The sequence below is a fragment of the Eurypyga helias genome, unplaced genomic scaffold (genome assembly GCF_000690775.1).
Source record: "Eurypyga helias isolate BGI_N326 unplaced genomic scaffold, ASM69077v1 scaffold571, whole genome shotgun sequence".
NCBI lineage: Eukaryota > Metazoa > Chordata > Aves > Eurypygiformes > Eurypygidae > Eurypyga > Eurypyga helias.
Window position 1 is genome coordinate 384 of NW_010230007.1, and position 24,053 is coordinate 24,436.

Below are 24,053 nucleotides of genomic sequence, written 5' to 3' on the forward strand. Positions count from 1 at the left end.
CATCACATTTCAAGGGGAAGAAAAAGCTTGTAACAGAAGTTAGAGGGAAGTGGAGAAGTAAAGGTGGCATGTCTCACATGTTCAGACCAGGTGTTTTAATGCAGCAGGGAGAGATAAGGGCAAGGGAGAGAGATATTTAATTAGGCATATCTGCTCTTTTCATCTATAAAAAGGCGCTGTTCTCTGTTAACCCTGATTTGCCTGGTTATTGCACCAATCTGCTGATTTCTGGAAAATTGCAGACTCCACCAGTGCTGAATTTCAAGGAGTGGGGTAGCTGAAAACCACAGGTTTAAATAAAATTTTGGAGGAAAGCCACTCCTCGAGAAACGTGGCAACCCAGACAGTGCTCCCGCTCAGGGATGCTGCCGTCCAGGTCTCTGGCTGCAGGGAGTGCCTGAGCCTGTCCCTCATAACTGAGGGCAACAGAGACACCTCTTCCTGAGGGGTGAACAGGTTGATGAGCTGCTCAGCTGGTGGCAGAACTGGAGGAGGAAGTAGGGAGGCTGAGGAATATGAGGGAGTGTGAGAAGGAGAGAGGTCTTCACTCCCCAGCCTACCACCCCGAAGGCAAAGGCAGCAGATGGAGGGCAATCAGCTCACAGTTAATTCCATATCCTCTTGCCAGCAGGCAGAGGGAGCAAACTTAAGAGAGGAAGCAGAATGGAAACAGGTCCCTGCTTGGCGAGGTAGGCACATCCCCTCCTGTCCTTCCTCCCCTTCCCAGTTGCCCTTGCAGAATAGGTGCGGTATTTTTTCTTTCCAAAAGGTGCCTGAACCAAGGTGGTAGTCTCCACACACCTGTGCACAGCCGCTCTGCTCTGTCCCAGTTCCTCCACTCCAACATCTGCTTTTCTCTTTGCCGCAGGTTGCAGAAGGCAATGGGACAACATCACGTGCTGGCCTGAAGCAGAGGTGGGAGAAATTGTGGTACGGCCATGTCCAAAGTACTTCAGATTCCTCACCACTTTTCTCGGTAAGCAAAACCAGAAATCTCATCTCACTGAAATGGGTTTATTGGTTCACTGCCTGTAGGGTTTCATGTCATATCACAGAGGAAGCTTCTTGGGATAATCAGAGGGAAAAACAAGCTCTTTGCCTAAGGTAAAGGAGGTTTCCAAGCCACACATGAATGCTCAAACCATAGAGCATCCTCTCTATCCTTCTTGCAGCACCACATGCTATTCTGGATCATAGGGATGCAAAAATGGTTCATGGTGAAATCCAATAATATGGATGTTGTGCGGTGAAAATTGAATCAACCTGTGTAATAGTATGTTTGTTGTACAAAATGAACAGTTTAGCACTGTAATTAATTAAGTCTCTGAGATAAAATAAACAAGCTGAAACTGTATGTAATCAAGTATTTTTCTGCTGAAATGACAAATTTGGCCACAGGCCAAGAAATTAACCTGACAAATAATGGGCAGGGAAGGTTAATGGAGAAAGTGGCTTGACTTACTGTTCGGCATGTTCTGGGAAGCTTTAATTTAAAACTCGGGTCTCAAAGGCCATGCAGCAACAGGACTTTTTGTCTCCTGGTAGTTTATAGTCATTATTTACCACTTTTACTATAGTAGCCTTGCAAACCTCCACAGAGAACTAATCTTTTTTGCACTGGAGATTATGCACCAAGCTGATAAGTCTCCACTTTTACAGCTTTACAGTCCAAACACATAGGATAGATTATGAGTGGGATTAAGGGTACAATATCATCCCTGTTTAACAGACCAGGCCACTACACTGATTAACCAGCACATGCTGATTACATGACTTGCCCAAGGCCACACCAAAAGTCTTTGGAGATTTTGAATTTCCCTTCTGGGTCTGCAGAGTCCTATCCTAGTGCTGTAACCTTCCGTTTTCCAAAATTTCCCAGTAGTTCACCACTCCTGCATTGACACCCAGGGGAAGCAGGCAGAAGCTGCTGTAATATCACATCTTGCAGGATGAGACCCCTGCCCATTGGTCTAGCCATTTGGAATAATTGCCTGCTGTGGATGCTTTGTGCTCTCTCCCCTCCTGAGCACAAAATATGCCCACTGGGTTTCAGAGACCCATCAGGATTAGTTAAACAGGAAGAAAAACAACCTTTAAGAAGTTTTTCTAATGCGTGATCCCACCAGAGCAGAGCAATGAGGAAAGCAGTGCATATGCATAAATCATTGTGCCTGTGTTGAACTTAAGCAAATGTAAGTGGGATGCTTTGAGTTGTGCAAGAGGTTAGGCTTATGAGACTCAATAGATTTGCCCATTCAGGGGCATCTACTGCTCTCTGGGATGTCCTAGGACATCTCAGCTGGTCTCCAGGTTTGCCTGCAGAAAGGTGCAGTTCTTCCATGTTACTGGATGCCTCAAAAGACCTGTGCTTAGACAAGCGAAATGAGTGCACCCATTACCTCCACGAAGACCAGTCAGGGCATCACTTGGGCTCTCTGTGCACTCATCTCGATATGCCAGGCCAAGAAATAGCCTTAAACATGAGCCAACACATGACCCTTCCCTGCATACCCATGTTGTAGCATGGCTGCTGGCATTTATGCTGCTCTGTGAGCAGTCAGCTCAGCAAATGTCATCTAGCCTTGCAGCTGGCGATGTCAGCAGCCTTCAAGAGGGCTTTCACATTATTTTGGATGAGTTTCCTCTGTTTAAATGTAGTTTTCTGCATTTGACTCTCATTTGGGAATTCCAGTCACTAGAGGGCTAGCTGATCTGGTCAGTGATGGTTAGGGCATGATTCATCTCATAAATTAGCCACTTAAAGAGATCAGATGAACAGTACCATGAAAATACCTACCCTTGTTTAATATGATGAAGCACACAGTGACTTGCTTTGTTGGAGAAAGGGGATTCAGCACTCTTAATTTCTGCAGTTTCTCATGCAGGTGTGTCTGTATGAGGTATGTGTCTAGGATCCCACCAATGTCAACAGTAAAATAGTCAGTGCAGGCAGCAGACAATGGTATGTGCAAACCCGAACAACTCTGTAGGTGTCATTTGCTGTGTAGGTGAATTTTCTGCTTTGTAGTAGAAATGCAGGCACTGAGCTTGCAGGTAGGCACCTGCACTGTAGCCACTGAGGGCTCCATTCAGTTTCCTAAACATAAGCATCTGGTGTCATTTGGGATATCCTGGGGGATTTAAGAAAACCATGAGGATGCCTCAACTGGTGCTAGGATACCTGGATTTATGGAACTGATTTTTAAGCTGGAATGGCATTCATATCAACTGCTTTTAGAGTTTTCCATGTGTAAACCTATCTCTGAGCTTGATTTACAGCCAGTGGTGAGAAATCAAGGTGCAGTTCATCTGACTTACAGACTTCAGTTTAAGGATCAGTTGAATAACATCAATAAAACTTATTTTTCTCTCCATTTACAATCAAATTATTTTAGAGTGGCTCTGGCAGATGTAAATGTCTTACAGCATGGGTGAATCCCCCCTTTGCAGAGCATAGGTGCTAGTATTTGCTTCTCTAAACAGAGAAACTGGTGCCATTTCCAAAGCACAAACGAGAGCTTTGATTTTTCTCTGAGCTGTGCACTTCGTACAATCACACACAAATGTGGAAAGCAGATAGGGCCTTAAATAAAGGGAGGGTAAGATTGTTTCTTGTTTTATAGGGTTTGTTGCAAGATTAATGCCATTAAAGTTTGTGAAGCAGTTCTTCCTTTGTAGTAGTGAGTATCATTGAATAGCTTTCAAGGAAATCAATCATCTGGTTAATGTTTATGTCTTAATCTTTGATCCCTCTGCGGGAACATGAAAGCTTATGCCAAAGTTGTGAGCAAGAGAAAATCTTTTTTATGTTTATAGCAAGTATAGGGTGAAATACTGGGAAACAAAGAGTTAATGTGACTTTTCTGCCTAATGGAGAATATGCTCTTCAAATGACTAATATCCTATCTCATGGTAAATAAAGGATAAAATGTCTCGTGGCATTTAGAAACCTTAACATGCCTAGCATAGTCCTGATGTCATTTGACATTAAATTTTTATGCCATTCACAAATCCAGAAGATTTTCATTATTTCATGACATTCGTCAGTACCGTGTGCAGGAGATAGATGAAAATATTTTTGGCACCTTCTGTTATTAAAGCGCTTTACTTGCTGTCCCTTGACCAGAGCATTCCAGCCTTCTTTCAATGCATAGACAATGACATTTGTAATAGGGATTTGTTTCCCGCAGCTTCTCCAAAAGCAAATTGTCAATCGCGCACAAGTTAAACAATAAAAATTATCACTGACAGTTTTTAATCTTCAACTATAAAATTAATTGATGTAAGTGGGCAGGGATGGGAATAACCAAGCTCTGGAATCCCACTCAGTGAGGCAAGATCCTTCTGAGTTTCAGGCTTGCCAAACGCCTTTTTTCTTCTGGTGCTCTAAATTTACTTCTGCTCTCCTTTCCCCTCCTTCATGAATGCATTTTTCTTCTCTTTCCTGCTCTGCTTCCCTTCCTTGTGCTTAGTGGGCCTACTGACTGCAAGGACTGAATTCATCATTCATTCTGGTATATTCCTGTTCTCAAGCCATCTAGAACAGAGCTGTCTGGATCCTGCTTCTCTGCAGGCAGGTAGTGCCTCCTTCTAGAGTAACGCAGGCCTGGCAGCTTCCCTTTGTGGAGCTAAGCACACCAATATATGCGTGCATTTGCATAGTTCAACTCAAAATCCTTCAACGTTGGTCAAATGCATTGAAACAATACCGGCACTGTTGTCAGATGTCGTTGCAGCCTCAGCTGTATCTTCCCTCCCCTGATCCATGAGTTCCTGTTTTATGGATCATCTTATGGTATTGTGGATGTTTTAAATCATAATCCATCATGAAGATTGCCTCTTTTTTTTTTTTTGTCTTCCATCATTTTAAACTTGCATTTTATACTTTTCTGTCAGATAGCTTTTTCATTTGAATTTTAAAAAGTATCTTTTTCTCTGCAGTATGTTTCAATTCAGAAAATCTAAATCAAGAACTCTTTTTTATTGTCTTTTACCATTCCCTTTTTTGATATTGTGCCCAAAGTTATTTTAAGTGCCATTTGATCCTATTTATATCTCATTTGTTGTGAGCACTTTCATACAAAACATGGTTCCTACCGTTCCTGGCCTCTGACTGGTGGCCTTTTGGCAAATTCAGTATGATGGACAGGAAAGGTCTGTCATCTCTTTTTTTCCTGATTCATCTGTAGAGAGATTTAGAAGTAACACACTCTCTCCATACCTTCACTTTGAAAGATGTTAACTAATCCTTTGTAGCATTATCTAACTTCATTAGGACAGAAAAAATAAAGTCAAATTCATTGGATGTATGTCATATACTGTTAATATCCAGGTCCTGATGGTTCAGACAGAAGCAATACCCAACTGTCATCGCTCCCCACCCCTTCCAGTTCTGGTTCACACACACAACTCTGCACAACTGCACAAAACAAAGGGAAGAGCTCCCTATGAAATACTGTGAGAGTGAGCCCCTGCAGATATTGAAGCAAGCAGTTAGACTACTGCAGGTAGCTCCGCTAATGCCACCTGCGAGCTTGCAGGGGTCTAATGTGTAGCCCTCCTAACACAGTTGAGTCCCTATTGGCTCGGAATGAGTCAAGGAGCAGCATATAGCTGTATCCTGGGATGATCAAATGAAATTTGTAAGTAGGACATGGATAGGACCTCCAGGGAGCTGCCTTTCGTCTTGGTTAAACATATGGATGACACTCCTTCCACTGAACTGTGGGCACCTAACATTAAACATCTAATCTAGCCTAATTTGTCCCCCCAGCACTTTCAGGGCATGAGCTATCCCATGATATTTCTTGGAGGGGATAAGATGGCATTTGGATGTCTGATATGACCTCTATAGGGACTCTGATAGTCTACATTAGATAAGATTCCATACATTTCCATGGCAAAAGTTAGGTGAGAGGAATCCTAATCTTTTGCTCATGCAAAAGAGATCTGTAATGAGTAGATGAAAACAAAAATGCAGAATTGCATTTGTTTCCTCCCCTCCAAAAATTATTCTCATTTACTTGAAAAACATCTTAATCTCTGTTCCTTGAGCCAGCAGTCTTTTCCTCCTTTATTCTATATCTTTATTTTTCTTCTCCTTTATTCTACATTGCTTTTGAAATTGTAATGAAAACTGAATAAAATTAGGAGAGGGATGAGCAGATGGCAGCAGATAAGCAGAAGACATTATCACTGCCATCAAGAACCCAAAAATGAACCAGACCCACTATTTATTTACTGCAATGCTCATTTGAAAGGAAACTAGCAGTTGAGTGCATCTGTTACAGAGGTTTGTTCACTGAGGGCCCTTGACCTTTTCAGGTGCTCAGTCCAAATGTCCCTTCACATCACAAAGGCAAAATTGCCAGGAAACCTCCTCATTTATGTGGAATTGTGCCAATTATTTGGACAGCCCACCATGAAGTCACAAAAAAGACAAGTCAGCCAATGCTACCGCTCCTTGTGCCCATCAGGGTGGTCTCTAGCCCTGTTTGATGTTCATTTTTCTCATTTGTCATGGACAGCGGAAGGTCCAAGGCAGAAAACAGTGCTGGATGACCCCATTTCTGCAGGTCAGCATTGATTTTACATTCACAATAAGAATGCATCTTTTGTGTTAGCCAGCTCCAGCAATATGCGTGGGGGTAAATAAAGAAACGGGGCTTTCTGGACATACAGCTTATTTAAAGCTTCGGTTTTCTTTAGACCTTTGAGATTTGTTTGCAGCTGAGGTATCACAATGTATGTGCCACACTCTTCTGAAGGATTTGAGCTGAGAATGATTTGTAAGCAGTAGCTGAACCTCTCCACCATCCTACAGAGCCTCCCAACTCACGTATGTCCAGTGACACTAGTGCACACTGTGGTGAGATCCTTAGGTTGAAAACCCACTGCCAGCCCATGGCTTGTGGAGTTGCTGTACCTCCACTTATCCGTGCAGCTTTTTCTTGTAAATATTTCCTGTTACATCATGATTGCAATATGAAAAGATCTAATGAGAAATTTGTCCTAGAGTTTGACAGCTCTGCTTTTAGTGTGAGAAGACAAACAGAGTTTACAAAAGGTGCCTAATTAAGGGGAACATGTAATGTTAAGAAGGGAAGAATTATCTATATTTATTAAGGAGCGAGACCTTCACACTTAGAAATGTAATGTGCAGGAAGGAGAAAGGAAGATAAGGGAAAATGGGGGATTTTCCAAAATCCAGTGTGCAGTAAGCTTCAGGGTACCAGAGATGTGGCAGTAATTACAGACCAAATGATGTAAAAAAACAACAAATGACAAAACCGAAGGCTGTATCTGTCATGTGACATGCTGATGAGGCTTGGAGCAACCTGGTCTAGTGGAAGGTGTCCCTGCCCATGGCAGGGGGGTTGGAACTAGATGACCTTTAAGGTCCATTCCAACCCAAACCATTCTATGATTCTGTGATACCATGACATAGTTTGTACTACAGCATGAAATTATGAAATAGCATGAAACATTAAGCCAAGGTTGTACTGAAAGAATGACCTTGTGGGATCATGACTGAGGCAGATAAAGCAGGCTTGGAAAGTATCTTGTCATGACTTACACACAAGTTTCTCCCAGATCTAACCGCTTCAGCATCCAGTTAAGTGCAAGCTATAGCTGTCTGAAAGTCTCAGGTGTTTCCCAGTAACAGTAGGCCAGATCAATAATAAAAATGGAATGAGAGATGTTCTAGTGGTCTCAGCAGCATCTCAAGAAGAGTAAATTATAAGAACCACTATTGCTTTAATAGCTTCTGCTTGAAAGAATCGATTTTTGACCATAGAATACGATGACAGAAAAGCAGGACAGATTGCTACTCAGCACAGACCTTCCCCTCTCCTTTAGAAACTATTACAGTAAAGGGCAAGAGAAACAAGAGGGAGACAAAAGCAAAATCCCCTTAGCAATGACTGACCTTATATGTCTATGTATGAATTGAGGCTCTTATTAAAAACCAGTAAGAGGTTTTCTTCCACTAAGATCAAAGAGCTAAAACCTCACCTGTGACACAAACTTTCAGACATGTTTCTGAGTCTGAAGTGTGTATTTGAAGCAGAAGAGAGGCGAAAAGAAATTAAGAAAGAGAAAAACCTTAAGAAGTGGACATAGGCAACAAATTGCTTGGAATAAAGTTATGTGTTTGCATTTATTCAGTTCACTTGTTCAGTGTTTAACTCTGACTCAAATCAAACACCTTTTATAACGAAAACATTCTGGTTTTATCTTGATTCTTCGAACTCCTCACTTTTCTTCCAGTATGTAATGAATAAATTGTGTCATTCCTCTACCAGGCCCTTTACTGATTGATGTAAACCAATCTGCAAAGTCATTTTGATTCATCTCTCTTCCACATCATTCCCAAATACATTTATAAACCAGGAAATTGAATTAGAAGTTTTGCATGTGTTTGTTCCTGTTCCAGAAAGTCTAGCCCAATTAATAAATTGTGCATGCAATGTTTTGCTGTAGAACAAACATCTCTCTGTTTTTCCCAAGGGCCAGTAATGAAAATAAATTTTCAGAGTTAGACTCCTGGTATAGGGCTGTGAGGATCTTTGAGGTAGAGCACGGAGACTTGGAGTCAACCCTCTGGTCTGTTTATGTGGGCAGTGGAGGGACCAAGACAAGGCCAGAAGATCACATGGAACATGTAGATCCATCAGGTGATAGTGGGAGGTTCACATCAAAAGCAGAATAGGAGCACCATCACCAGAACAATGTATGAATAAAGGTATGGACAGATGTTGTATGAGTATCTGGATTAAGGCTCTTTCATCTAGAAAAATGTGGATTGAAAGGGTGTAAATACAGTCATGAATGTTGTGGGGAATGCTTGTTTCTTGGCATATGAGAGGGAGTATTAAACAAAATTGCCCATCAGCAGGTCTAAAATAAGCATATGGAATATGTTTTCAACATATAAAGAAATGGTAGGAGTGATAGACCTGGAAGGTACAAGTGGAAGCCAAAATTATACAGAGATATCAGAATTATTAGAAAGAGGTGAGAAAAATTCAGAATACAGGAATAAGATAAATTTAGTGGTTAGGTGTGTGGAACTCTTGCTCATATGCTACTTCCGTTTGAGGGAGCTGAGAAGGTATTTCCACCATCACCAGGATATACAATATGCAAAGCCATAAAGTCATTTAGGTGCTTAACTTGCCCTGTTTCCTAAGAAGTTTCAACAGTTTTCCACCCAACTGGGGGAAAAGAAAAAGTGGGGTGAAAGACAAAATAATCCTTCTTGTCTCCTGATCAGTGTCGTTAATGTCAAGTCGTTATCTATAGATACAACTAAAATAGGTAAGAGTGGTGTGGGAGAGAAAGAGGAGAGAGTGCCTTTATCCTCAGAAGAAATTGAATTAAAGCAGTGAGTAAAATCTGATTATCCAAGAACTGAAGTAAACCCAGAAATACTTGGACATTTCCATCATGAGTTTACAGGTGTTGAGGTTTTTTATTTTACTGGGGCTTTTTAATGCTACAAAGAAACATGGGGAGTTTTTAACCAAAGCTTGACTCAGAGTTTAGCCAGTCCTGCCTGTTTTTGTTCAGAGGAATTTCCTTCCCGCTGTCTTTGCTAACCAGAGCAGAGAGTTTCTGAATCACCCTGCAAGCAAGAAAAAGCCGCTTAGGATAGGTGTGAGCCATGGACCAGATTTTGTGCAACTACATGAGCTAATCAGAAGGAAAACATTCAGCTAATTGCTTACAACCATCGATCCCATTTTCATAATAGGCATGCCATCAAACCATGCAGATTAGGAAATTAGAGAGGGCTTTGTGAACTCTAAAGAAGCATTTGCTTAAACCAGGAGCAGCTGCTGGGCCAGATGGCAAAGTCGTGTCCTGCAGCAGACGTGATACTAGAATGATGCGAAAGTGTGTGGAGGAAGTGCCATCTCTCCTCGTGCCTCGTGTACATGATCACTAATTGCCATAGCACAGTGCAAGAAGGTTTTCAAGGAATACAGGCAGACATAGGGGCTGAGGAAGAGCCGTGCTGTATTATACAAACATATATTATGTACACATCAGTTTACGCTGACTTGGATGGCCCTTCCTGCCTAACTTTGCAGTTGGGTAGGGTTTAGTGTGCTGCAGTCCGGCTGGCGTTGATCTTGGGAGAGACCCTGCTAATCTCACTGGGGCTTGACCTGAAGCCACTAACACATTTGCATTTCTGTGATCAATGCATCTGCAAAGAGGCAAAGCTCATATCTCGGGCTGGACGAAGGAACATGGGGATTTGATTCAACAGTTATGTCCCGTCACGCTGCACGTGAGCCTTTAAGGTGTTATTGCAGTAAAACTTACCAAAAACTGGTTATTCAGGCCTGCAGCTTCACCCTTTGCCTTTCAATAGTGTTTTATGCCTTGCCTGTCATAAACACCGACATAAATGAGCCAAAGGTTTAGTCTCATATTTGCACTTGTAATTCCCTTCTGTAAGCAGTGGCTTTGAAACCACAGCATACTTTGGGCAAGCTGACTGGTTAGTTTCCCATCCTGGTTCTCTGGCAGTACCTACAGTTCCTTTAACTTATATAAGGATTACCTCTGCACATTATATTTGTCAGCTCTAGAGGGACTAACTTTTTTTTTCCGCCCTCCTTTCATTTCTGCACTGTTATTTTGCTCCCTCTGTACATTCATCACCTCCTAGCTGGCAGGAAGCCTTATGAAAAGGTCATCACCTTGTTCCCCTTAAAACCTCATCTTCAAACTCCTTTGTCCTGATATCTGAAAAGAGGGAAGACAGCAGTGAAAGAGCTTGGGTGCTGAGATCCCTCTAATTGTCTCCCCGTGGTGCTCTGCTCAGGACTTAGATACACAATCGAGTTACTACATCTTAGCAATTACTGTGCGTCTGCCGAGCCAGGGTAGCTCCCAACACGTGTGACTTACACTTTTGGCAGGCGAGATTTCACTTGGTGGAGAGCCTTCACTTAATTTACACTGCAATGAAAACAGTTTAGCCTAGTTGCCGTACCTGCTCTTTGCTGCACACAGAATCGCTGTGGATGAGCTGGAGAGCAGTATATGGCTGCAGCATCAGTAGCAGCATCTCTGAAACAGTATCCCAGCCTCATCGGGGCCTATGCCTGGTGCTTCTGCAGCAACTGTGCACCCCTGAAACGGGAACTGGGGAATTTCTTCTGTGCAGCACCCGGAAGACGATGCAAGGCTCCCTTACATGCAAGGCTGTCATTCACAAGTGCACTTCTGAAGTAATGAGACGCTCTTGCACTATTTTTCTTGCCTTTCATTTTCTAACCATGGCCAAACACAGGAGGCTTCATCTGAAAATAAGGAAATACTTTTTTACTGTGAGGGTAATCAAGAACAGGTTGCCCAGAGAGGTTGTGAAGTCTCCGTCCTTGGAGGTTTCCAAGCAAGTCCAGAGGAGGCCACAGACAAGACAGGCTAAGAGTGTTGGGGGTGTTCAGCCTGGAGAGGAGAAGGCTCTGGGCAAAACCTTTTATAGGATCTTCCAGTACCTGAAGGGGCCTACAAAAAAGCTGGAGGGGGGCTTTTTACAAGGGGCTGTAGTGACAGGACAAGGGGTGATGGCTTTAAACTGAAAGAGGGCAGGTTAATAGTAGATATAAGGAAAAACTTCTTCACGGTGAGCCTGATGAGGCACTGGAACAAGTTGCCCAGAAAAGCTGTGGATGTCCCCTCCTTGGAAGTGTTCAAGGCCAGGTTGAATGGGGCTTTGAGCAACCTGGTCTCGTGGAAGGTGTGCTCATGGTAGGGGGTGGAACTAGATGGTCTTTAATGTCCCTCCCTACACAAACCACCTTGTAATTCTATGGTTCTATATCCAAAAGCCATCTGGACATGCTCCTGAGCAGCCAGCTCTAGGTGGCTCTGCTTGAGCAGGGACATTGGGTCAGATGACTTCCAGAGGCCACTTCCAACCTCAACCATGCTGTGAAAGCAGGAAGCTGAGTGCTGGTAAGACATGTTATGAGGTTATTGTTATGGTAGATGAGAGTTAGTTGTGGCTTTTTCAAATTAAACTTTTCTTTTTCTTTTTTGTTTGTGGGGTTTTTTTAATTGGAAAACCTCATCTCATCAAAATAGATGTACCTTTTAGGAGTAGGTGCACCAGTTTGACAGTTGTAACGTATCTGACCAAAATGAAATGCAAATCCCACAAAGGCAAATTATTTCATGACTGGGATAGGGAAAAATTGTTAACCAGTACCACCCTACCAAGGGAACTCTGTTCACACCTGGTACTCGAACCTCCTTTTTCCACAACGTAGAGGAGAGCATGGAGCACAAACCTACTGGCAGTGGGATACTTTCCAGCTCTCGTTGTGAATCTCCCTCACTGCTGATTATGTGTTACTGAGTTGTAAACCCTGGTCTTCTTTCTCATTAATTCTCCAGGAATACAGTTTGAAAAGATTGCGTTTCAGTTTGAAAGGAAGTGGGAAATTTTGGAAACCTTGTGAACTTTCAAAAGCTGGAGATACCATTTCCAAGTCACAAAGTTCTGCCTTTTCTGGTATTGCCGCTTACGTTTTGTGGCTTCAATGTACTTCCTTAATACATCATCCTGGGGAAAATCTGTGTTATACAAGTGGTGAGAAACACAGGTTAATGGGAAATGATTCTGGAAAACAGCACATCAAACTTCGGGTGCTTGGAACTCTTTGCCTTCCCATTGACAGAAGATCAGACTTTATTACCAAAGACCTACCATTGGTGGGGAAACTGAGACCCAGAGATATCACAAAAACTGGCTGCACCTTCACTGGAGGTCTGTGGCAGAGCTGGGATTTGACCTTGTCACATAAAAATGTCAGTTTAATACTTCAGTCTAAAGTTTACTCCTTGTAAAACTCAGAGTAAGAACTAAACTTGTGAGGCACCTTTCCAAATTTTATGTTCATTTTCAATATAGAAAGCAATCAGGTAAGTAGACATAATTAGGAATATTGTTTGCTGTGAGGGGAGATATCATCATGTGATCATGAGGATCACATGAGCCAAAATTGTGGGGTGGTAAAATCCCTGTCTTCTAACCTTGTACTTTGGTACATCCCAGACATCTAGTACAGAACATGAGAGTTATTAGAAAGGTTTGTTGCGTCGCGCCATGTGTGTGGATTTGCGCATCAGCAAGTGACATGAGCAGCAAAGGGTGGGCGCAAAACTCCTCTGGGAAATGAGTTTCCCTAAAATGAGGGACCTTTTTGTCATTATTTTTTAATCCCAGTGATGCTGTGTCATTGTGCTTCCCTCTACCTTGGTTTCCACATCTGCTAAAGCATTAAAACAACTTTTGAACATATTCTTGAGAGCAGTGAGAAGAATAACAAAAAGAATCAAACAATTGTGAGGAAATGAATTTTAAAAGAAGAAATAGGAGAAATATGAGGAAATTAAGCAGAAACAAACACCCCTTAGTTCACTGAGAATAAGCAGCGAAGATTCAAAGCCACCATGAAAACTAAAGGCATTCCCAAACAGAGGGGAGAAGTTCTGAGCGGGAAATAGGAAGCAGAAAAGTTCAGATAATGGGATCCTTTGTAAAGAAGAAGAAATAACAGACATTACATAACATCTCAGGAAAAAAAAAATGACTGAACAGTCATGTCCTTGATTTGTTTGCACAAGATCTGTTATGATCCTGATATTAACCCTGGTAAAAAGAAATGCAAACAATGACTGCACAGAAAAAAAAAAAACAACTGGGCAACAGGAACCCACCAAACTGTGCTAAAGTTAACTTCAATTAGAGCAGTTGTTAAAATGAACAAAGGCACCAGAGCCTTCATGGAGTTCAGTTCTGTTTTAAAGAAAAATTACAGTGGCAAGTTTTAGGTGTCAAAATCCACCTGTCAGGGGGATTCATGAAGTTAATTAAGCCAGGGGATAGGGTGCTGCTGATTTCAGTGCGAGACAGGTCTATGGTTAGGAAGATGTTCAGATGACTCAATTGTCAGAAATTCCTGGAGGTGATGCTTGAATATTCTCATGACTCACAGCTGCATAATTGATTTGCTCCTGTTTGCAGAAGTTTTCTTATTCCTGTGTGCAAAGAACCCCATTGTTGGAAATGTTTGCAAAGCTCTTGAGTTTCACTAATGTAATTCTTCATCTGAGAAGCAAGTTTTGACTGTTTTTTGGTTTGTTGTACCAGCTGTCCAGTCAGGGATGGCAGGCAGTTTTATGTGATAAATGACAGGAAAGGAATGCCACAGTGTTTTGATTCACGTAGAGATGGACAGGGTAGGGACTGATGGTCAGATTGGATGCTGGAAAATTTGCAGTGTACTGTTGGATGTGTTGCTGCTTTTTTATTTTTGCCTAACAAGCATCTATCTTGACCTTTTAGACTGTGAGCCTCGTAGAGTTGTATCCTGGGTGGATTCTATGTCTCTCCTTTTTGCTTGATTGATGTCTGTACAACCCCTAGCCAAACAGGACCCCTCCCAGTAACTAGTATCCCTGTTGCAGTCACACTGAACTTGCAGATATTTTAGAAAAGAAAGGAGAAAGTTAAATTTAGTATCCTGTGCTCCTGACAATAAATAATGCCCTTACTTCTGTTCAGAGAAGATTGATTCAACAGAGAAGTGAGCTTCTACCAAGTACAAGCTAGGTGGCTGCCACTGAAATCTTTTTAAGGACAATGTGCACTTCGTAGGCTAACTTTGAACAATAATTCTAATAGTCATCCAAACTGGAGATGTCCAAACAGCTAATTGCCTTCTGTATGGAAATGTGCATTTGAGGTTCAGCTGGGACAGGAAGCAGAGATGTCTCAAGAAGTGGGAAGTGCTTTGCTTGGTATACACTGGACAGCCCATCCTGGATGGACCAAGAAGTTCAGAGCAGCAGAGGCATGTAAACTTGACAGTTTTGTCAGTTTTGGCTGAAGGAGAGAGATGTCTTTATGTTAATTTAGGCTCTTTTCAGCCTGTTGGGAGGCCCTTTGCTTAAGAATCCAGGAAATCTTCCTGCCTTTGAGTATACATGTTAAAACAGGCAAGACAGGTTGTCCGTGTCTGTCAGTTTTTTCCCCTCATAGCCAAATTTTCAAGTGTTTGTTTCTCAAACAAGAGTGCAGTAAAATTCCCAGAAATCACATTCGATCAGGTCTCTGCTTGTAGGCAAGGTCTAGGTTTTGAGGACTGCATTCAGTTCCCAGACCTCCGACCTTACCTACATAACATGAGGGGAGCACTTTTTCTATCCCTCTCTTGTGAAGTGAAAGATGTAAATACTTCACTGCTGTGTTTCACTGAAAAATTTTCCAGGAACAAAGGCAATATGACAATAACACTCTCAGTGTTGGTACAGTGCCAACAATCAAAGGTCTGGGTACAACTGGCGTTATGGTACCATTAAAAGATATGTTTTATGGGCACCTCAATATTAAAATGTAGTTGGTTTTGAGATCTGAACTTTATGACCCAGTGGGTCCCTCCCATTTACATCTTCTGTGTAACATGAACACTTTAAAACAGTGAAAAAGTATGAGAATTTTACTCCAAGTGTTACAAAAAAATGTACTCTGGTATTTGAATCAACAAAGGGCAGACATTTGTTTAAGACCAAACTGAACATTTCTTTTTACATCATCTTCTTCTCTTTTCTTGCAGGGAACGTGACCAGGAATTGTACAAGCCAAGGCTGGACAGATGTGTACCCTGCGCCGTATGCCGTAGCTTGTGGATACGATTCCAACAGCACTCCAGGGGAAGAGGTTTGTAAACCTGGATGGCTAGACATCAAGATTTACCAGGGATCGATACCAGAATCACATCATCTTGCCATCCATTCCCACTCTAATTCCTCAAGAAGGGAGGATTTTCTTGAGGATCCCTAGAAGCAGAGATCAAGTGTCAGGTCAAAGAGCTGATCCACCCTTTGGTTTCCAGGGGGGGTGGCAGGAAATCAGCACCTGAGAAGATCAGACCAGATGTCCACGCATAACTTCAGGTGCTTGATTTTCCATGGTCAACTTCGAAACAAGCCCTCCGCATTTGTATTTATCCTTAAGTTGATAGGCTGACAGGCTTAAGTGACAGTTGGGGTTGTTCAGACTGGAGAAGAGAAGGCTCTGGGGAGACCCTATAGGACCTGCCAGTGCCTGAAGGGGCCAACAAGAAAGTTGGGGGGGACTTTTTACAAGAGCACATAGTGACAGGACAAGGGGTAATGGGTTTAAATTGAAAGTGGAGAGATTGAGATTGGGTATCAGGAAAAATATTCCTCTTGGTGTGGCTGGTGAGGCACTGGGGCAGGTTGCCCAGAGAAGCTGTGGATGCCCCATCCCTGGAAGTGTCCAAGGGCAGGCTAGATGAGGCTTGGAGCAACCTGGTCTAGTGGAAGGTGTCCCTGCCCATGGCAGGGGTGTTGGAACTGGATGGTCTTTAAGGTCCCTTCCAACCCAAACCATTCTGTGATTCTAGGATATGGTGATTTCAGTATTTCTAGACCAACGTAAGAATGAAAAGATCAAAAGAGATAAAAGGACATTACTCACTTGCAATCAGTGTTGCTCTGCTGATCTCAACAAGTTAAATATCTAGAAAACTGCAGGGAACACACTAATTTTCATGCAATGTGACCAAATTTTATAAGAAAATCCACAAGCTGTGATACTACCTGTAAGTAAATTGGTAGTCACTGACCTAGGTATAATTATCTTTATAAAGTGTTGTCATTACAGAGGAAGGAGTTGATTATTGGTTTGCTACATGCTGAGACATGAAGGGTAAAGTCCAAAGAGAATAACTAACAGAAGTTGTTAGAAGTGAGATTCACCTCACCTAACCAGAAGTTCAACTTCTAATCTAGTCACTTGTAAGTGTCCCATAGTCAATAAGAAAAAACTTGTGCTAGAAAATAATTGTACTTCACGGCAGCCGTATCTCTATATTGAACCTACGCCCATGCTTTTTTCTGCTGTGTGACATATGTCAGTGTTTGTGAATGTTGGACACAGGAGTCTGAATAACGAGTTAATGGAGAGTCTGAACAGAGCTGAGCCAGCCTTAAGAGGGAAAGAAGACATAAAATAGGAAAGTGGAAGTTGCACAAAGAATTTTAAGGCTCTGATTAAGAGACCGTTAGTCTGCCTTCAAGGTCAGCCACCACTTCACACCCTCAAGTGTCCCATTCCTCAGCGAGTTGTGTGGTACCAGTAGCACACTGCGAAAGCCATTGTTACGGGTCTGCTTCAGGAAGGTCCTTCACTGAGAGCTCTGCTTTATGCTCCAGCTACAAAGGGGATTTGGGAATTCCTGGGACATGCTTTGGCCACCCAATGGATTGCAGCGTTGCCAGAGTGCCGCGTTACCAAGAGAACACGTATTGTGTTCTTTTAATTCTTTCTTAATTATTTTCTCCCGATTTCCGCAGTTTTGTCATGCTGTTTAAGTCTAATTTGTGTGAAAGGTGGCTGAGGGGAGTGAACATGCAGTACTAGCCTGTGAAGAAGAATAGATTTTTGTTGTTGTTAAATTGGCTGTCAGTTTGGGGAGGAAGAAGTGAAGGGAATCAAAAAAAAGAGAAAAACAACAGGCTGTATGGGACGTGAGGTCCAGAACAGATTGATAGTCTTCCATGGTTGAACACTTCATGCACTTTGAATGCCTACTGGTCACCAGTCAGAAACAAGAAGAAAGGTATGAAGAAATAAATAAGGACTGTGTGTAAGATTTTACTTGTGAATTCTGGCAATCCCTAAGAAGCACATTACGTAGGCACCGAAGTAGTGCACTTATGATCTTTTCAGTGATAATGATTCCTTCTGCAGCTTGACGTTGAAAAACCACGTATTAGCAAACGGGGGGATTGTTTTGTTGTCCTGTATTCAGGTATGAGTGCTTCTTAGACCACAGATCTCCAAGATGGCTAAAAGTAGGTGTCTTTAGAGCCCCACTGAATGAATCCGCTTCACTAAGAGCTTTGGGTCAGGAACTCTTTGCACTCTCTGAAGGCTCTGTCTTGTTTTAACACCCCTCCAAACTGGCTTGTGCAAATGCTAAAGGATTACTACTCCTCTCAGCCTCACTGGTTCTGTAAAGTACTTAGTACTTGTCAAGACCTATGAAAATAGCGTATAAAAATGTCAGTCCTCACTGTATTACAGAGTGTTTTCCCAAACAAGGTTGGGGTTATATTTTCTGTCTAAGCTGCTCTTCGTGGTTTTCTTTGTTTGTTTGTTTGTTTAATAGAAAATGGTGACAAGGAGGACAGGGGAGGATCAATCAAGGACTGGAAAATAAGATTTCCCACAAACTGAGTTAGATTCTCATAAAAACTTGGATTTTTCATTGATAAATGAAAAATGTCCAAATACCAACTGATCTTTTGTCCTTTTTCTAAGCTGAAATTCAAAATACTGAGTGTTGCTGGAAAACCTTCGAAGAGTTGGAGTTTTGTTGCCTTACTTCCCCATTTTATTTAGACTAGAATTCCCTGTTGGATTCAAGTCCTATGGTGCCCCATGCTCAGAAATTCCCTCTGTGTGCTGTCAAAGAGAAAAGCCATGAACGCGTTTCCAACTTTATACATATAGTTCTGAATTAACCTATCTGTGATTTCAGTGAGAACATTTTAAGTTATTACTTGCCCAAACACAGTGTCTAGCTTCCACAAAATCAAACCAATTTCCAGATCAGTTCTCTCCTCAAACTTCCTTAATAAGATGAAGCTCATCATACTCACCACCTCAGAGCTGATGTGTCAGTGCACTGTTTAACTGAACATTAGTCATTCTTGTTCCACAAGATCATAACCATGTAGCTGTCTCTGCAATTGTCAAATCAGATTCCTTCCTGAATGCACTTTTCCCTTGTGTAACTGTAACCTGGTTTTGGACTGATCCAAGCTCTACTGCAACTGGACACGTTATTCTTATTCACACTGGAGGTGATGGAGCCATGTACTCTGCTGGTTGTGATTTTAAAGGGTGAAGGAGTTGGAGATTTTTTAAAAGGAAGGAATAGGATGATTTCCTTGTCTCACCAAGAAAGTCAGTAAAGTCTCAGTGAAGGTGCATTTAGGAATTCATGTTGGCAGCTCTTTCAAAGACATGTTTTCTTCCTTTCCTTCACACCAGCAAACGGCGTTCTATGGCACAGTCAAGACCGGCTACACCATTGGACATACGTTATCGCTCATTGCTCTCACGGCTGCTATGATCATTTTATGTCTCTTTAGGTAAGAACATGAGCAAAAAAGACATAGCTAAGGGAATGTTTAAGTTAGATGTTAAGTAAGATGTTTAAGATATTAAGTAAGATGTTTAAGCCTGTTTAAGTTACAGGCCATGTGTTACAGATGGATGCAAAAGACTTCTGTCAAGCCTCAGTTGGACATGGGGAAGAAAGTTCCTCTGTCTTTCATCACAGCTGTTTTCTGGTATGTGAGTTGTGACCTTTGTGTGAGAGTTATAACCCAAATCCAATTATTTAGGTGGGATTCATTGCACTAAATGTAGATTGTTACGTGATGGATCTCTATTAGAGGCCACTATCCCATAATCTTACTATAATCCACAGACACCTAGTCAGTCTGGTATGTATGGATGCTATGGAATGATGCATTTCTACTAAAATAGGTATTCAAAAGGGCACAGGTGAACCACACCCCAAAAATACCTCCCAAAGTCTTTTTCAGAAGCACTTCCTACTATAGCTCTATGGCAAGACACAGACACCCAGAGCCACTTTAGACACGCGGGTGCCTCCAAGATGTGCACAAGGGTAGCAGATATGATGCAGGACCTTCAGGAGACCCAGGCCTTTATGGGTTGAGGGGCAGAAATTCTGCAGCGTATCAAATAGCATTAGATGCCTAGATTGCAGCAAATGAATTAATCCTCAGTCTCTGTTGTTTATAATAGATTCAGACATCTCAATTTGGGTGTCTCCAATGAAGAAATCTGCATATAAGATAATCTATTATGATGTTATTTACGTATAAAGAGAACAGCAAAACAGTAGACCTCCATGAGATGGAAGAGCCTTCTAGATGTGATTCCACCTCATCATGCCACTCTCCACTGGCTTCCCTGGAATGCATTATATATGGTTGTGTAGTTTATGACAGTCTGGTCCAGACATCATCCCCCAAAGCAAGCTGTAGGAAGCAGGATATATTCTAGGGTAACTCCCACACTTATACCAAGACTGGCCTCACCCTCCAAGATCTTTGCACTTCTCAGCACAGGCGCCCTCTTCACTCACCTTAAAAGGGAAGAGAGAATCAGACACACATGCAAATTACCTCAACAAGGTGCAAGGTGTCAGCCAAGTGGGTGAAGCTGTCGGGGTTCACGCTCTTCATTTGTGGGAAACAGCGTAATCTGACTTGCCTTCGCTTGCAAGTGCAGAGGACTCAGCTCGGTCACATTATTTTGCCATCATCAGAGATTAAGAGCGTAAACTCTGCCAGTGCACAGTGACTCATTTAGAGGTGGTAATTTGATCATGTTGCTGAGTGAGGTCTGTTGTGGTTCTGATGACTGTACAAAGTACCCATTTCCAGAATATTAGGCCTTTCACTTTAGCTGATATAAAGTCTCACTTGCAAAAAAAGACCTACTTGATCAGAATTCATCTTCAAAATATTAGTGGGCAAGGGATAGAAAAACCCTGGTGTTATTCACAATACAATCAATTACTAGTCATTTTTAAGTGAAAATACACTTTGTGTTGCTCCAGAAAGCCTGTAATATGTGTTAATTTTGGCAGCAGCTGCTAAGAATTTATTTCTCTTCCTGAAGAAACATTTCACGTTGAAAAGAATTATTGCAGTAGAGACATTCTGTAGAAAACAGACCTTTATCATGAGCACAGTTTGCTCAGTCAAAAACATTTCTTTTCCAGTGGAGAGCAGGGTGATGGACCTGCTTTCTGTCATTCTATGTTCTGACCTTTTTTTCTGAGAATTAGAAAAGCAGCAACACTGCTGCAGATGTATGGATTGCCACATGTTCTCTGGGCTTAAAAAGGCTTAAATGGATTTGTGGTGATTTACAGCAAAACACAGCCTGTCTCAGGGTTTCTAATGTTTAATTGTAAGTCTGTGTCTTGGCAGAGGAAACATGCAAATAGATAAATAATGCTTTTGAGAAACCTAGCTATTCAGAAGTGTTGTTCCATTTCTTCCCAACAGAAAGCTACACTGTACTCGAAATTATATTCATATGCACCTCTTCATGTCCTTCATAATGAGAGCCATCGCAGTCTTTGTAAAAGATGTCATCCTATTCGAAAGTGGAGAATCTGAACACTGCTTTGTGAGTTCAGTAAGTAGCTGTGCACATCGAAGTTTCCACCTTATTCTGTTGCTCCTCTTAAACAATGCACCAAAAATTACCTTGCAAATGCATATGAGACAGTACTTTGGGAAGATATCAATTATTTTTTCTCGTTTGAAAGAAAAAAAAAATGATTGCTGCAGTTTAATTTGTATGGAAATGGCATAAAATAAGTTAGTAAGGTCAAAAGTTTATAGGCATCTTGTCCCTTCTGAGGTCAAACCCACAGCTGAGGCTCTACGAGATTCTGGGGCTTCTGTCAGTCCTGTGTGCATCTTCCAGTCCGAGGCTACTTTCTTGGTCAAAGGAGACTTGCAGTCCTGTGTTTGCAGATTCAATAAAACCTTTCCCTTAGTAAGGATGGGAGTCAAATCCAGATTCACATAACTGACTTGAGGTATCTACGAAGTGCCTATACATGAGCTATATGTGTAAAACCAGTCGAGCTGTAAGTAATGCACTCACTGGAGTCTGAAGAGCTGTTCACCTCTCTTTGAAGAAGGCACCTGCATTTGAATGGCTCTCTGGGCTCCACTGTTCGTAATGACCAGATCTCTGCAGGTGGTTAGGCAGGAAATCTAAGTGTAGACATCACTGTCTATTTTTTATCTGGATCTTTATCCCATGCTAGCTATCTGCAATTTTGAGATTTCCCCACTGGGATAATAAATGAGGGGAATAAAGGAGTTGGGATATTTCTTCTCACTTTGAAACTCAGTGTTATCATCTGGAACAAATATTAAGGGGAGAGAAGATCTGCTTATCTGAAGGCCATATTGAAGTAAGAGGACACTAGTTTGAATAAATTTAGGCAGGAAATTGAAATTACTAAAATAAAGAGATGTGATCAGAAGTCATCCAAAAAAAATAAAAAAACCAGGGGGGAACCCTCTGTGATAAATTCATAATGACCTGCTTGCTGTGCTTGCTGGTAACAGCAGGGGACTGTGCACAGCAGTCTGAGAGATCCCTTCTGGACTTGGGTTTTTTTATGTTATACAGCACCAGAAAAAGATTCTCTTTTTCTCTTCCATCCACCCAATTTATTCCTTGCCTTCTGGCTTTTCTGTGTCATTACCCTGCGCCCTGTCCCTGCTGTTAGAATGACCCTTCTGCTTGTGCACCTCTCAGCTGATACCAAAGAGCAACCTGCTCCCAGCTTTTCCCTGTCTGCAGCACGATGTGTTCCCAAAACTCTGAGGGGTTTTTTCCCCTCTGTGGCCCACTGGGGTCTGTATTCTTTAGCAGTGGGGGTTTATTGTGAAGGTCTGTGAATGGTTAGAATGACATATACGTTGGAATGAACAATTACCCGGTGTCTGCTGCCACAGATAACTGCCAATGCTAGTTGGCAGAGGAGCCAAGAACCCAATCAGCCATGGAGTTTGAACTAACCTCTCACCCCTGTGGGAGTTTGCACTGGGTCATGGCTGAGGCATGACTGCAGAAAGCCATGTGAGAAGCATTTGCTTCAACTGTCCGTCAAGAAACACTTCTGTGTATAAATACAGGACTTTGTACTGCAGAATCCACAGCTCCTGGAAGCCAGTGTGCTTTCAGGCAGACCTATGGCTACCGCCATTGTGTGTATTTCTCCCCATCAGAGGATTTTCATGTTAAATGCCAGCTCAGGGTGAATGGCTGGATGATACACAAGAGTTATAAAATATGTGGAAGAAATCTTATCTCTGCGGCACAAGGCTGAGCATACCCCTTGCAAAATCTCCACCTGCCTTGACCCAATATTTTTGGACAACCTTTTAGATTATAGGGAAAAATTACCAACATGAATTGCAGTCAAAATGCCTCTCCTAATATTCCTCTGTTTCAAGAAATAGTTCCAAATACCATTGTACCTTTTAGGTTATAGGGGATCATTACCAACATGACCATCCATTACCAACATTACCATCCATTGCAGTCAAAATGCCTCTCCTAATATTCCTCTGTTTCAAGAAATAGTTACAAAAACCATTGTGTTTTTGTGGGTTTGGTTGGGTTAGGTTGGCCTGAGTTTGTTTAAATAACTACTTTGTGCTTTGAACTTGCAGAATAAAATTTTGACTTGGGAGACCTGGGCACTAGTTCAGATACCCAGGACCTAACACGCAATTTACTGAAGGTTTTGTGTATAATGTCTAGTTATGGCCTTGAGCTCTTTCAGTCTGAGGAGAGATTTGAAGAAAGTTCAATTTACTGAATGCTCTCACCACTATTCTATTTTAGAAGAGGATAAAACCAAAGCAATAACAGCGGTTTATTAGAAAAGAAAGTACTGCTCTTAGTTCCTTAAGAAAAAAAAAAATTATAGACAGACCCCCTTCCAGAACAGACAGATTCAGGGCTATAAAATCCAAATGAACAGACATCTCTCCCAGCATTTCTGATGAAGGGACCAAATTACTGAATTTGGCATTACCTGTTGCAGTAAGAAGACTTACAATTGTTTTATGCACCAGCCACACAAAAATAGGCGTATACTCAAGTCTGTTAGTCAATCTGGGCTCTAAGCACTCAGGTGTAGAGATGGTCAGGCTAGGAGGGGTCTGTGAAATCACCCAATCCAACTTCTTCAATAACTCTTCACTTCATTCAGAATACATTCTGTCTCAGTGATCAGACATTTCCAATGAAAAACCCACCACACGTGGCTTTATTGCATCCAGAGGTTATTCATACTGCCTGAAGAATTGTGCCACTTTCCCACCTGTATTTGCCTGCATTCTTCTGGGGT

General features: G+C 41.9%; 1 protein-coding gene across 1 annotated transcript in view; it reads left to right on the plus strand.

Moving 5' to 3' along the window:
• Positions 1–868: 868 nt before the first annotated feature.
• VIPR1 (vasoactive intestinal peptide receptor 1) overlaps positions 869–24,053 on the plus strand; it is a gene marked incomplete at its 5' end in the record, with an annotated part of 52,065 nt that continues 28,880 nt past the window's right edge. Inside the window, 4 exons of the mRNA XM_010160578.1 lie at positions 869–976; positions 15,645–15,748; positions 19,115–19,215; positions 21,175–21,307. Of these exons, the coding sequence (XP_010158880.1) occupies positions 869–976; positions 15,645–15,748; positions 19,115–19,215; positions 21,175–21,307 (446 nt within the window). The remainder of the gene's footprint in view (positions 977–15,644; positions 15,749–19,114; positions 19,216–21,174; positions 21,308–24,053) is intronic.